At 41.0% G+C, this 14,634-nt stretch overlaps 1 protein-coding gene across 1 annotated transcript; it reads left to right on the top strand.

The window, feature by feature from the left end:
* Nucleotides 1-1,872: 1,872 nt before the first annotated feature.
* On the top strand, nt 1,873-2,777 carry LOC147457687 (uncharacterized). Its single transcript, XM_086513638.1, has one exon. It carries the CDS (start codon nt 1,972-1,974, stop codon nt 2,485-2,487), a length of 516 nt encoding a protein of 171 aa, XP_086369764.1. The 5' UTR covers nt 1,873-1,971; the 3' UTR covers nt 2,488-2,777.
* The last annotated feature ends 11,857 nt before the right edge of the window (nt 2,778-14,634 follow it).

Below are 14,634 nucleotides of genomic sequence, written 5' to 3'. Positions count from 1 at the left end.
GCAACTCCCCCTCTCCCCCTTTTCCCCTTTTATTTTCTTCTCTCTCTCAAGTAATTGAATAAAAAGAATGTTTTTACTTTTTAAGTTTAATTTGATATCGAAGGAGAAGTTTCATTCCAACTCAAACTCCCTTTTCTTTTTGGAATGCCCAAGGGATCTCTATAGATTCTAGCTAATGAAGACATTGATACTACCTACTTTAGTCTTTTTCAATCATGGACTCAATGTGAAGATGAAAATTTTTTGAAAAAGAAGGATTATGAAACCTGCTACTTGCAACAAAAAAGTTAACAATGTCTCTCTCTCTCTCTCTCTCTCTCAAAGTAGTGCACCTTGCTTCAAAAATTGGCTTTTCAAACACTATTACACTTCTCAAAGATACCCCCCTTCCTTCTCTCCTCGCTATGCCTATCTTTATGTGACTTCTTCAGATTCAACACCACAAGTGGTAACGCTCTACTTTAGAGTTGTTCTCCAAGGTCAAAACAAAGTAGCGGAGTTACAAACAAGGGGTAGGGTTTATGGTAGACCACACTCGTCTTGTGCAAAACTTCTCGCTCTTTATCCCTCACTAGTTCACATTTGAAGAACACTTGCCTAATCTTCAGGAATTGAACAAACAAGAGGCCAAGATAGATGACCAAGTGACTAGGCTCTCTTCATTTCAATTCTCAACTTTATATGTATATATGTGTGTATTTGTTTTTTATGTATGTATATACACATACAAACACACAAATGTGTATACATAAGTAAAAAAAAAGTGCATGCACGCTTGCACGTGCACACACACACACACATAGCCTTTTGTAATCTATGTTGAAGTTTTTCCTAGATGCAACTACATTTCCTCACTACTAGCATCAATGGGCTTCAAGCATGGGCTGCAATTTACATGATAAGTAAAACATGACACTAGTTAATGTGACATCAATATGGATGACATGAATGCATTGTATATTTTTCTCCTTGCATGTTGTTCTGCATATTTGATTGTTTGGACTTCAGAGCTTATATATACACATATCGACAAGAATTTGAGAGAACCATCCAAACATGCAGAGTCTCCCGATAATGGTAGAAAAACGCTTCCACAGATTTTTAGGAAAAGGTTTTGTTACTCAACGGAGGGGTATTTGGGCAAACACCAATATCCATGGTTACTACTTGCAACTACTTGTGATCTACTATAGTTGCATTGACCCTCGAACAACGCTATCAATACTCCATCGATGTGACCTCAATGACTCCTTTCTCCTAACTTGCAACACTTCCTTTGCCATGTAGGAGATCAAGTGCTTAAATCACACATTGAACTTCAAAACGTTGATGTTTAACTCTACGGGCCAATGCTTGAAAAAAACACTTCCTTCGATCCTAACTTAAAAAACTTCCTTCGCCATATGGTGAGATCAAGTGCTTAGATCACACATTGAACTTCAAAACGTTGATGTTTAACTCTACTCCAATGCTTGAAAAAACATAGGCTTAGTATAATCTGACCTATACAAAGCTTGAGTTTTACCTCTAAATTTTAAATTTGAAGGTGAAAAAGGCTAGAAAATTTAGTGTAAAAATTTTCTAAAGTGATCAATTTACCTCTAAAATTTCTCACATGCAGGTTTTCCAAGTTTTTGGAAAAACTTTTCTTCGAGGACTGTCTACAAGTACCTGTTGACCACGGACACGCCGGCTTTGCGAGCTGGATCGGTAAGGCAAACCGGGTCAGAGCCTAGAGGGAGCCCACGAAAGGTCAGTCATCTTGTCCAGTGGATTAGCAGTTATACGAGTGAATGGCGTAGAAGGGACATTGTATCGCGCGGCTCCCTCCCTCCCTCCCTCCCTCTCTCCGAATAGTTTTGTAAGCTTTTCTTCTTATTCTTCCTCTCTCTCTCTCTCTCTCTCTCTCTCTCTCCCCCCCAACCCACCCACGAAAAGGAAAAAGACCAAGCAGGGGGCGTGGGCGTCTCCATGGCCAAGTTACTGAACAAACTGCTGCAAAGAGCCTGTCGGTACTCTGCCAAAATAGCCATTCGGTACTCTGCAAACAGCCGGTCTGTACTCTGCTCACAGCCGGTCAATACTCTGCCAGAACACCCCATTAACTGCAGCCAGGTCGAGGGCCTGCAACACACTCCTGCCGCATATAGCTGTATCACCCTCCAGAGGCTGCTGCCAGATGGATCGGACTCACACACCCCGATCGCAATACAAGGAGTCGGTGGCCGCCATAAGCAGGCACACCAGCACCTGAAGAATAGGAAGAAGGTGGCGGCGGTGCCGAGAGGGTGCGTGCCGCTTGTGGTGAATGGGCAGCATCGGGTGCTGGTGAGGGCGTCGCAGCTGGGGCATCCGCTGGTGATGGCGCTTCTACAGAGCACGGCGCAAGAGAGCGGGCACTGCTTCGACTACCCGGGCGCCGTGCGCGTCTCCTGCGCCAATCCCGCCGCCTTCCACCACCTCCTCCGCCTCGCAAGCCACGTGTGAACACGCCTTTTTCAAACATCGACTTGCAAAGAAGCTCAAACGCACCCAAGCCTTTTTAAATCTTACTGTTCGATCTAGCCAACATTGAAGCCTCTTCTTACCTTGCCTTGTACCCACACAATGTACCCAACGGCCAAATGGTTGTCCACAATGGGTTCCTACACCTTAGTAACTTGTATGTCGTGCAACATTTGGTGGAGCTATGGACTTCAAGTGCCTACATTTAGGGTCCAAGTGTATGTGTTCTCATTAGTCGCAAGAAAAAACTTTAAAATAGTTATAAACTGTAAAATTGCACTCAAGCTTTTAGATTGTGCAAACTCCCCCCGCCTTCCAAAAAAACAATAAAAAATTGTCATCATTGTACAATGAGGGAGAGAACACACGACAGAGAGACAATGTTGGGGTCAAATTGGGCTATTCAATCGAGATGCTATAACTTTAACACCCTCTCTATAGGAAGAACGAGTGGATGAAGCAGCTACCATGCACACCCGAACAAAACTCCCTACTCGATACACCATGGATTTGCTACTATCACCTTGTCACCCGAGAAGAATTCCATCCTGAGCACCAATTGCCTCACAGAAAATTGAACTGTAGACCACACTACATCTAAGAATCCCAATTTGCGAACTATGAGCACATCACCTCCAAATTTTTCTCGACAATGAACTTTTGGAACACATCATGTCCAATATCTGACCATCAACAATGGATTGTCTGTAGCACATCCATAATGTTTTGTATACATCGTGTTGGTTCCTTGCCATATGCATATGCCTTGAACTCCGACCCATAGGTTCAAACACCGATAACTTGAACTCCAACACATGGGTGAAAATCATTTGTAGGGAGCACCTTTTGCCCCTCTCTACTACTCACAAGCCTCTCTCTACCTAAAACCCAAGCAACCGACATCTATCTCTCTTTCTCCATCTCCAAGTTTGAGGTTTGAATTTTTGCTAGGGCATGGCTCCTAGGCAAATTAAGTGTTTCTCCACTTAACTTGATCAAGACAATGGTCCAGGTTACACCATGGCTTCTACACGTATGTAATATTCTATATCAGCCAACCATACCGTGATTGCTACAGCTTCCAATGCCAAAGACGGTGGTCACAAAAAGATGGTAAGTATCTTAAATTTAGGTTTCATTTTTGCACATATTTCATCTTGTAGGATTTTCTACAATACCGACTTCATAAGCAAATGTTGCTTCACTCAAGAGAATTTTGGCAGTTAGATGACATTTGATAGCTAAGTTTCAAGATCTACCTCTTGTAATATTGGGCAATCTTATGATTCTCAGTAGGCTACACGATCCGGCAAGTTCATTCCTCTATGAAAGATCGACAATGTCGATTTTCTTTTGCTTTGACATCTGTGTGTCAAAAGAAGCACTTGTTAGCTATGAGCACTCAAGTTGTGTTATGTCTCACCTTTTAAATGCACTTGTGCAAAGCACATCTTCATTTCAAGGCATATTACATATAAGCTTCCAAAGTTTAGAATATGCTATAAGCATACAAACTTGGGGAAACTTGGTAACATGTCTACCTGATTTTTTCTTGGAGGTTGGTATGACCCAAGCCAGGATGGCATGCAGGGTACATCCGATAGCTCTAAATTGCTCCGCATACATGGCTATGAGCCAGATTCAAGCAAAGGAAACTACTCTTAGAGGGGCGACAAGGTTCACCAATTTCTACTTGTTTTTTTGTCTTTAACATTTCATTTGAAAAATATTTCTTTGTTGTACAAAGAAAAGTGCTTTGAAGAAAGACATAGAGTGAATAAAGGTTTCTATTTCGTGCCAAAGTATTATCCATTGATTTGGGAGCAAGGATAGAGGCACACATGCTTAGTAAATGGGCAATACTAGGATATATACTCACAATTATGGTTTGCAATGACCAACAATACAAATTTTTCAAGGCACGTATGCCATCAATTCAGACTATTGATACTGTCATTAAAACCAAGGGCTTATCACACTATTTTTGTAGTATGCATGCATGGAATGCAAGTATCGTGAACTCATTACACTAAAGCATGGTCTATGCTTTTTGCGGATAGCAAGCATATATGCATAATCTCGCTAGAAAGAAAACTTAATACCTGGGACAACCTGAATACACTAAGAGAGCCTCAAACTAGGTGATAACTTGTTTGAACTCCCAAGATACTTATCTTTATCTTTGGTATTTTTAGGGGTATAACCCAACTAATACCAAATTACTCCATGTGTGTTGATGATCGATGCTCGATCTCTTCATGGTTGTACTTTCAAGGAGAGAGGTCATAAATTGGCCAAGGGGTCATCAACAAGTTTAACTTTTCAAGTTGATTACAATCCTTCTAGGACACGATAGGTTGAGTTGGTCATCGTTTCAGTAGTTTATGTAGTGGAATATGTCTATGAGATTGATTGTACCGGAATTGAAATAACAATATGACCATTTCCTTTAAGAGAACTCTTAAGGAGCATAAGAAGAGTACTTTATTAAAGGTAGCAAAATGAACATTACACCTAATTATCTTGGCATGAACAATACTTGTAAGAGAGAGAGAGAGAATTAGAGAAATTGACAACACCTGAGGAGTGAATTTACTTGGATCCGGTCCCCCTCCGAAAGGCTTTTTTATTATAGATTATCCCATGAAGAGAGACTTGGTACAATACAAAAAAAATTGTTTCTTGAGACCTTGCTTGTGCAATGAAGATGGTAAGCTTCATGCACCAAGGCTATTCCCTTAACTATCTTACCAAAGGATTAACTTATCCCTGGCCTCAATCCCAAGACCTCAAACACCTTTGAAGGTGGAGAGAGCTAGCGGGGAGTGAGGGTAGGGAAGAGGAAGAAGTAGCATACAAGAAAGAAATAGTCTCCTCACACTTGTTATTACTCTTGTAGCTTAGCATAGCATAATAGCATAGTAATGGAGATGAACAAGATGTCAAGCTTTTGCTTTGAGGCATGGCTCTTGGCTGGACTTGAATTCCAAAGCCAAGAGTTGTTGGTGTAGGCTCTCAACTTCTCAAGCTTGGAGAAGGAGATGGAGTTCTTGCTCAACACACAATGAAAATGATAGTGTGTGAAAGTGTGTGAGAGGGAGTATATGCACAAGCTACCCCCCTCCTTGCTTGGGTCAACCCCCTCTTCTAGATCAAGATTTGATCTGATTGGACCTGGTCATGATTAGCCAATCACATGCGTCGGGCATATCAAGCAACAAGGGTAGCATTTGGATAAGTGTCCTCCTTAACCCTTTGAGAGAGAGGTCTTGAATAATGCTTGAAAAATTATTTAGCTGAACTAAATTCTCATTGGACCCCTTTAGAGGCCATTCAATAGGTGTTAGGCACCTTATGATGACAGCTTCCGTAAGTTCTTGACATGTGTCCTAATTGAATCTTGAGTCTTGGGCTTGCTTTGAGTGTGTGTGTGTGTGTGTGTGTGTGTTCTCTCTCATGTCCCTAGCTTTAGGCCTTGCCCCCTCCTTTGTAGAGATCATGGTTGACTTTGGAACACCTCAAGCCCCTCAAGCACCTTAGTCATGAAGCACCTCAAGCACCTTAGTCATCAAGCATGACAAGCGCCTTAGTCATCAAGAACAACAAGAACCTTAGTCATCAAGCACAACAAGCACCTCAAGCACCTTAGTCATCAAGCATGACAAGCACCTTAGTCATCAAGAACAACAAGAACCTTAGTCGTCAAGTACGACAAGCACCTCAAGCACATGCTTATCTTGTCTAAGGTCTAAAATACCCTAAGGTCCTAGGTCTAAGGACTTTTAACACTAGCCTTTGGAGGTCTTTAATGAATCTAACCCTAAGGTCTTTTAAGATCCATTAGTTGCTCATTGCTCTTTGGTAGACCATCTCCCTTTTTGGACCCTTAATGAGAAGTATCCTTCTCGCCCTCTTGGTCCCGTCCTGAGATAGATCTCAAAGCGCATAATTATTTTTTAACTATTATTTCCCCTTCTTTTACCACATTAAATGAATAGTTCAATATGAGAAAATCATTTGGAATAGTTGTATGTGCCCGGAATGTACCGCACTTGACCGCATTGTATATTGGCAATGCCTTCGTGTAGCTTGATGTGGGAATGCACTCTTAGTAGAAGGGGATCTCACAGGGTGTAACCAGTCTTCCCTCAATGATCTCAAAAGCTGCTTTTCCCGTAGAAGTATGTATAGTATTATTGTAGGAATACTCTACAAGAGGTAAGTACTTTTCCCATTGTGAGCGTTGATTTACTTTGGTAACATAAGTATTGAGTAGATCAAGTATCGTAAGATTGGCTATCTCACTTTGGCCATCCGTTTGTGGATGATAGGCCGAAGAGAAATTCAATCTTGTTCCTAGATTTTCAAAGAGACCTTTCCAGAAATTAATTACTGGTCATTCTAGGATCTCTATCTGACACGATGGATGTTGGTAATCCATGGTGTTTGAAGATCAATGATATGAAGAGAGTTGCCATTTGATGTGCCTTAATAGTATTCTTGACATGAATAAAGTGTTCTTGTTTGGCTAACCTGTCAACTATTGTCCATATTCCCGTATTCTCATGGATAGACTTGGGTAATCCAAAGATGAAATCCATGGATATACTCTCCGGATCCCATGGTGAATTTGGGATAGGCAATGGTTGGAGTAATCCAAGTTGCTTCCCTCTATCATATCTCGTCTTTTGGCATACTACACATTTTGAAACATACTCTTGTATGTCCACTTTCATGGTAGGCCAATAGAAATACGTCTCTACTCCTCAGAGAGTAGGTTGAATACCTCTATGCCCCGCATAGGGAGGTGCATGGGATTCATACATAACTTTCTCACAAGGGAATGGGTAGCACATAGCCTATTTCCATGGAGAAGATAACCATCCTGCAAGGTGAATGGTTCCTCTTTCTTCCCCAAAGCAAGGGCTGACATTATGTCTCTAAAGTCAGCTCAGTAGCATACTCATCTATCATAGAAGATAGATCATTGTGAGTAGCTATAGACACCGCATTAACTTTTGGTCATCGTGAAAGTACATCGACCACTTGATTGTGCTTACCAGCAATATGAGCAATATGGAAATTAAATTTCAAAAGAAAATTTGCCCACCTCATTTGTTTGTCGAAAACCTTGATTTGCATCATGAAATACTTGAGACTTTGGTGGTCGGTTTGTAGAATAAATGGAGTTCCCAATAGGTAGTGCTTCCATGTGTCTACGGCATGTAGAAAAGCTAAAGTCCTTTCTCATAAATGCCCAAGCCTCGTTATTGAGCCTTCGGCTCTCATATGCTATGGCATGCCCTTCTTGAAGCAAAACTGCTCCAAGGAAATCACCACAAGCATCACATTGGACCTCAAATGTCTTTGAGAGATCTGGAAGCATGAGGAATGGTTGGGAGGTAAACTTCTCCTTGAGCTTATCAAAAGCATTTTTCTCCCTAGTAGTCCATACATACTTAATGTTCTTCTTAGTTAAGTCATGTAGTGGTCGTGCTATTTGAGAGAATTTTGCTATGAAGCGTCTATAGTATGCGCACATACCAATAAAGCTTCTTAGCTCATGTAGATTCCTTGGATTAGGCCATGCTTTTATTACCTCAAACTTTGATGGATCCATACGGATACCAGCTTGAGAGATAATATGACCTAGGTATTGAATCTCTTGAAGGAAGAATTCACTTTTCTTTTGGTTTAGAAAAAGCTTGTTCTCCCTCAATGCTTGAAAAATCACTTGAAGATGTTTCTTATGTTCCTCCAAAGACTTGGAGTAGATGATGATATCATCAAATAACACTGCAGTGAATTTACAATAAGGTCTAAATTTTTTCTCCATTAGACAATTGAACGTAGCTGGTGCACTAGTCAAACCAAAAGACATGACTAGATAAAAGACCAAACATTGTGAGAAACGCGGTCTCTAGGATATCTTCATCCACTATCCTTATTTGGTGATAGCCACTTTTAAGGTCAATCCTACTGAAGTACGTAGAGCCTTGTAGCTTATCAAACATATCTTCTACCCGAGGCATGGGAAATCTATTTTTGATAGTGATATGGTTTAGTGCTCCATAGTCCACACACATATGGTATGTACCATCTTTATTTTGTACTAAAAGGACTAGAGAACAAAAGGGAGAGGAACTAGGCCTCACCATCCCTTTCTCTACCAATTTTTGTACTTGCCTCATGATATCCTCTTGTTGAGCTTGTGAGACTCGATAAGGAGTCTTGTTAGGTGGTGAGCTTCCTGGAAGGAGTTCAATTCAATGGTCATCATCCCATCGTTTTGGAGGTAAGTCCATGGGGATATCATCGATGAGCACATCTTGGAATCCTTTTAGAAAATTAGACAAGTTTAACTCTTCTTGATTTCTACCATTTACATTTGATGAAACATTAGGATCTTTTAGAGACTCTTTGACAAAAAGCATGTACATAGAAACTGAGCTCTTCATTGACTTATCAAAAGCAGGAGGATTTTAAAGTGGAATAGTGCAACCATGCTCACTAGCATCTATATACATGTTCTTTCCCTTGTAGGTGAAGTAGATTCTCCTTTTAGGGAACTTCATGTTGGCAGCCATGCAATGAAACCATGGTGCCCTTAGAATAGCATTCTCATGTTGGAGAGGAGAGAAGAAAAAGTCTTCTTTGTCGACATAGCTTTGGACATGAAGCCTCAATGTCACAATCAAGGGAGTAATAGAGGCTTGTTGTCTCTTAAAAGATATCTCAGTCATTACCATATCTCCCATTTCAAAAGCTTGAATGCCTGACTTGGTGGCCAACTCTGTCAGGACACGGGTCCCACGGGCAAGGACCTACCCTAAGGGGGGGTCACGGACCTCGGCCACGGGCTAGCTAGTAGTGTGGACAGGGGATCCTAAGGCTAAGAGCCTATAAGTATGGGCGGTTGGGTGGAGGATCCAGGTCTCTAGCTCCTAGGGTTCTTATATTGGTATCAGAGCAAGGTGGAGAGGAAGGAGCGGGGGAGCAGGCGGAGATGGTGATTGTGCATGGCGATGCATGCCTTCATAGATGCTCTCTCTCTCTCTCTCTCTCTCTCTCTCTCTCTCTCTCTCTCTCTCTCTCTCTCTCTCTGACAAGCCATCATGGCGTGGTGGACTGCCGTGGGCAGGAGCCCTTAGCATTCGAGGACGGGAACGAGGTCGAGGACCGCGTGCACAGCCTCTTGAGGAGAAGGGCAAGTGCAACTCCTTGCCAGGCGATCAAGACGCTGCGTGTGCAGAGACCCTTGCAGCGAGGGGGGTGATTTTCCGAGCGCGGTGAAACGCAGCCAGGAAAGGCTCAATCAGAGCACGAGTCCAGGGGGTACAATTCCCATCATAGGGGCTGTGCCCGGGAGGCGGCATAACGCCATCTCTCTCTCTCTTGCTGGCGCCCTCGACGGCCTGCTGCGCCATGGCCAACTACAGTAAGTTTTATTTTTGTTTTTCTTTCACACTATGCGCCCAAGGGCAATTGGCCTTAGGGCCATCTTAATAAATTAAAAGAAAAAAAGGGGTAGGTGCCCATGGGATGCACCGCATGCAGCCATCAAGGTCTCCCTTCGGAGTCCGCAAGGAGCACTCCAGGACCCACAAGCGTGGTAGTGGGGTAACCCAGATCACCTTTGAGCTGCCATGCGGAAAGTTTTTGTCGTCTTCTTGCAGGTTTTGAAAATTTTTCGCTTCATTTATGCCAGTTTTTGAGATGCCGTAATCGGCATACAAGTGAAGAACTTTCGCTCGGCCAACTTTGTACAAGGAAATTCGGATGTCGGCATTGAGTCAACCTGGTAGGACCATGGCTCCAAAGAATCTTGCTACGAGAAGCTTGGCATGCAGCAGGTCGCAACATGTTTATCATTGGGACAAAAGAGCAAGGATCTGATCGACGATACTCTTGGACACGGTTTGTGTCACCCAACTAGAGCATCAAAGTGTTCACAAGCTTCACTTTGTTGGAAAATCGGGCATGGTCCTTGGCAACAACCAGTAGCGCAGCTATTGCATAGAGCTCGGCATGACCGGCGCACACTTGGTGTACCACCATTGGAGCAGGAGCATTGAATTTGCTCCCAAGATTCCAAATTGATTGCGAATTGGGCAAGGCCCTTGACAGCATGAAGTAGAGTAATTATTGAGAAAAGCGCTTGATAGCTCTCGTATGCAATGGAATGACGGATCATGGTAATCATTCACTGTGCTAATCAGGTATGCGATGAATAATTTACACATGTTCTATTGTTTTTGCGTTACATTTACAGTTCGACAAGGTCAATCATAAAATATTTCTGGGAGCACGGGCCCATTGGATTCATACTCATTTCCAAGCCATTGCAGCTTGATAGGAGCGGGCAAAATGGGTAATGGGTACATGCAACATCGTGGAACAAACATTGACATTCACAGCTAGGAGCGAGATGCAATGTTGACCACCATATGAATTTTCACACTGGCATCTGTTAGCTTTGAGCTTTCAAGTTACATTCTTGTCTCATCCATTCGATGAACTTAAGTGAAGTAAGGCTTCTATTTATGCATCTTGCATTGAAGCTCCCCACGTTTGGCATATGCTATGAGCATACAAACTTGGGAAGTTTTTGGCAAAATGTTTGTAGATTCTTTCATTCTGTATACGACACATGTATATGATACAAGAGGGCGAATATAAATATGCGACAACTCTCTCTCGCACGGCAGATTTAGCTATGAGCCACCTTTACGCGAGCTTTTCCTTTGGAATTTCATGACAAATGGTTGCAGCAACAACTACCAGGTTAGCCAAGTTTAAGTTTTTCTTGTTTTTTTCCATGTTTACACTTTACTTGGCAATTATTGTCATTGTGCAAAGCAAAGTGCTTTAAGACCATATTAGGTAAAGTGGGAAAATCCTAATTCCCAGGTTGGACAACTTTCAATATATCATGTACAAAATATAGAGATTTTGTCAAAAATTTGAGTTTTCTTAAGGTCTCATTCCACTTTATGCACATACAATACACAATGAAAACAACTAAAATACCATGGTTTCAATCAATTGGATTATTAGGAGACGAGTAAACTGCATCCATTATCGTTGTCTATGTTCTACTGTCCTACCTACAACTTATCTCAACATGGAGAGCTTGGTTTCTAGGTCCACCACTTGTCCAAGTTAATGTAAAAGTGACTCAAGGTTCACAACTTGTGAAAGCAAGGATCCATTGAGGAATACAATCCACTTGGCTATTTTTCCTTAATTTATTGCATGTGACATTCAAGCAAGGTCCACTTCTAATCTATAACTTCTTAATTTGAGGCATGGGGCATACATAAAATATGTAGCATATGCTCTATTGCCTCATAGGAAGGTTGGTTTCAAGGTGCACTTATCCATGCTAGCCTATCTTGGAGAAATGATGGAGCTTGCTTCTCTCCTTGTTTCAATGGAGACTAGCTTGGACAAGTGGTGGACCTTTGCTTCTCTCTATGTTTCAATAGAGTTAGCTTGGACAAGTGGTGATCTTGGAACAAAACCCCCATGTAAAACATATCATGGGTATTCCAAGTGATTAGAAAGATTACCATTTAAAATATAACCTTATAGGTTGGACAAATGGAGCTTAGCTTGGAGAAATGGTGGACCTTTGATTCTCTCCATGTTTCAATGGAGCCTATCTTGGAGAAATGGTGGAGCTTGCTTCTGTCCATGTTTCGATGGAGCCTAGCTTGAACAGTTGGTGGACCTTTGCTTCTCTCTATGTTTCAATAGAGTTAGCTTAGACACATGGTGGATCTTCAAACTAAGCCAACTACTATCAATGTTTCCTAGCTTGGACAAGTGGTGGAGTGTTTCTCTACTCCATGTTTCAATGGATCTTAGCTTGGACAAGTGTTGGACCTTAAAACAAAAACCCCATGTACAACATAGAATGGATTTTCTAGATTTCAATGGAGTCTAGATTTAACAAATGGTGGATCTTGTCTTCATCCATGTTTCAATGAAACTAGCTTGGAAAAGTGGTGGACCTTGTAACAAACCCCCCCATGTACAACATATCATTGGTTTTCTAAGTGATGGGAAGGAATACCATTCAAGATATAAACTTATAGCTTGGATAAGTAGTTGACTTTAAAACCAAATTCATCATAATACAATGAAATATAGGTTAGCCAATTCCTAAATCTTGAGACCAAACCTCCCATGCTATTAGAGATAATATATTGGATAAGTGGTGGACCTTCTATTATTTTCCCATGCCTAGTTTAGACTACCACTACACTTTGCAGCTATAAAGGTTGGACGAGTTGTGGAGCCTTGTTTCTATCCATGTTTTAATGGATCCTAGCTTGAACAAGTGGTGGACCTTGGAAAAAAGCTTCCATGTACAACATATATGAGGTTTTCCATGTTTTAATGGAACCTATCTTGGACAAATGGTGAAGCTTGCTTCTCTCCATGTTGATTTTGGAACTACCTTAGACAAGTGGTGGAGCTTTGCTTTTCTACTCTTCATAATACAATGAAGTATAGGTTGGTTACATGGTGAATCTTAAGGCCAAACCTCCCATTTTACTAGAGATGATAGGTTGGAAAAGTGGATCAACCTTCTATCATTTCTCCATGACTATATTGGACAATTAGTAGACCTAACATTTCTCTATGTTGTCTAGAGATAAGCTTGGACAAGTGATGGACCCTGCTTCTCTCTTCCCTTGGTTTACTAGTTTGAAGACTCAGTATATATACTTTCTTAGATCTAGCTTGAACAAGTGGTGGACCTTGTATCCACAATCTTAATTCATTACAAAAAAGTATATGAAAAAATAACATAGGAATCTTGGTTTGAAGGTCAAGCAATTAGGTTCCAAATGCACATAATAATATATTTTCCACCCATAATAAAAGAAAGTTAAATATGTTATTACCAAATTGACAAAGGTAACGTACTCCAAGAATTCTAGCTTTGCATCTTGTCAGATCTAAATCTTCATCAAGGCGACATGCATGTATACATCAACTTTCAAGCCATTCAAGAATACATGCACTTAGATTCCATAGTTTTGTTTTCAAAGTCTTTTAGGTTCTAAAACTCTTTCACGTAAAGTATGTAATGACAAAATTCTTGAAGCAAACATTTGTGCCCAAGAAAAAGATCCCTCTCACATATTTAAAGTCCATGAATTCTCTGATCCATACTTACAAGTTTATTTTGACATCAAACATCAATTCTCTCATAGTTACAAATAAATGCAACCTCGATATGAATTGACAAAAAATGAATTTCTTTTACTATATGACCCAACATAGGCCCCAATCAAATAAAAAATGAGTCTCCAAAAATTTGGGTGCACTCTAGCAATACATCAGAGTCCCCTTACAATAAGATGCACTCCAATAGTACATTGAAGTCTCCTTAGAGTAGGGTGCACTCCATTCAAGTGTTCATAAAATTGACACACCTTTGTTTTTTTATAAAAAAGACTATATCAAATTATACAAATGTTGAAAGATACACACTAGAATAAAAAAAGCATCTTATGGCCATATTTATTCAATTCTTTCGTGTTGACAAGTACACACCAAGGACATAATTTGTCTCAGAATCACTATATTGATTTACAATTGTGTTGTATGTATAGACTCTCTTATCTCTTGCATACAACCATCCTACCAACCATGGAATTATGGTTCTTTGCAAGAAGTTTTGAAGTTGATTGGAAGTTTGCCTCCACATCTTTGGAAATATAAGATATGTCCCTGGCATGTTCCACATCACCCTATATGGAGTGTCATCAAAAATTAAGGTATTGTTTGCATCCAAATCCTCAAATATCTTCCAAATATCACTCAAATTTTTGTGATAAACCCTTTGTTACCATATACATGTGGTAGTGATGTGTGTGAACACACTAGGACCGCCGGGGCATTTTTTCCCTCTTTAGGAGGTTTTTTCCCCCGTGCATTGTATATACGCCCATCACTCTAGGGCTATCTATCTTTCCATTGCACACTAAGTAACACACTCTCTATTGTGTGCCTTGAGCTTCCTTCGTCTTCTCCAAGCTGTGTGTGTTTCTCTGCAACCCTAATTCCAACAATTGGTATCAGAGCAGGTCACGTCCTCCCGGGCTTAGTCGC

The sequence above is a fragment of the Adiantum capillus-veneris genome, chromosome 5 (assembly GCF_014529385.1).
Source record: "Adiantum capillus-veneris isolate H3 chromosome 5, ASM1452938v2, whole genome shotgun sequence".
NCBI classification, from domain to species: Eukaryota; Viridiplantae; Streptophyta; class Polypodiopsida; order Polypodiales; family Pteridaceae; genus Adiantum; species Adiantum capillus-veneris.
Note: the sequence above shows the minus strand (reverse complement) of the source record. Positions and strands in the feature narration are given on the sequence as shown.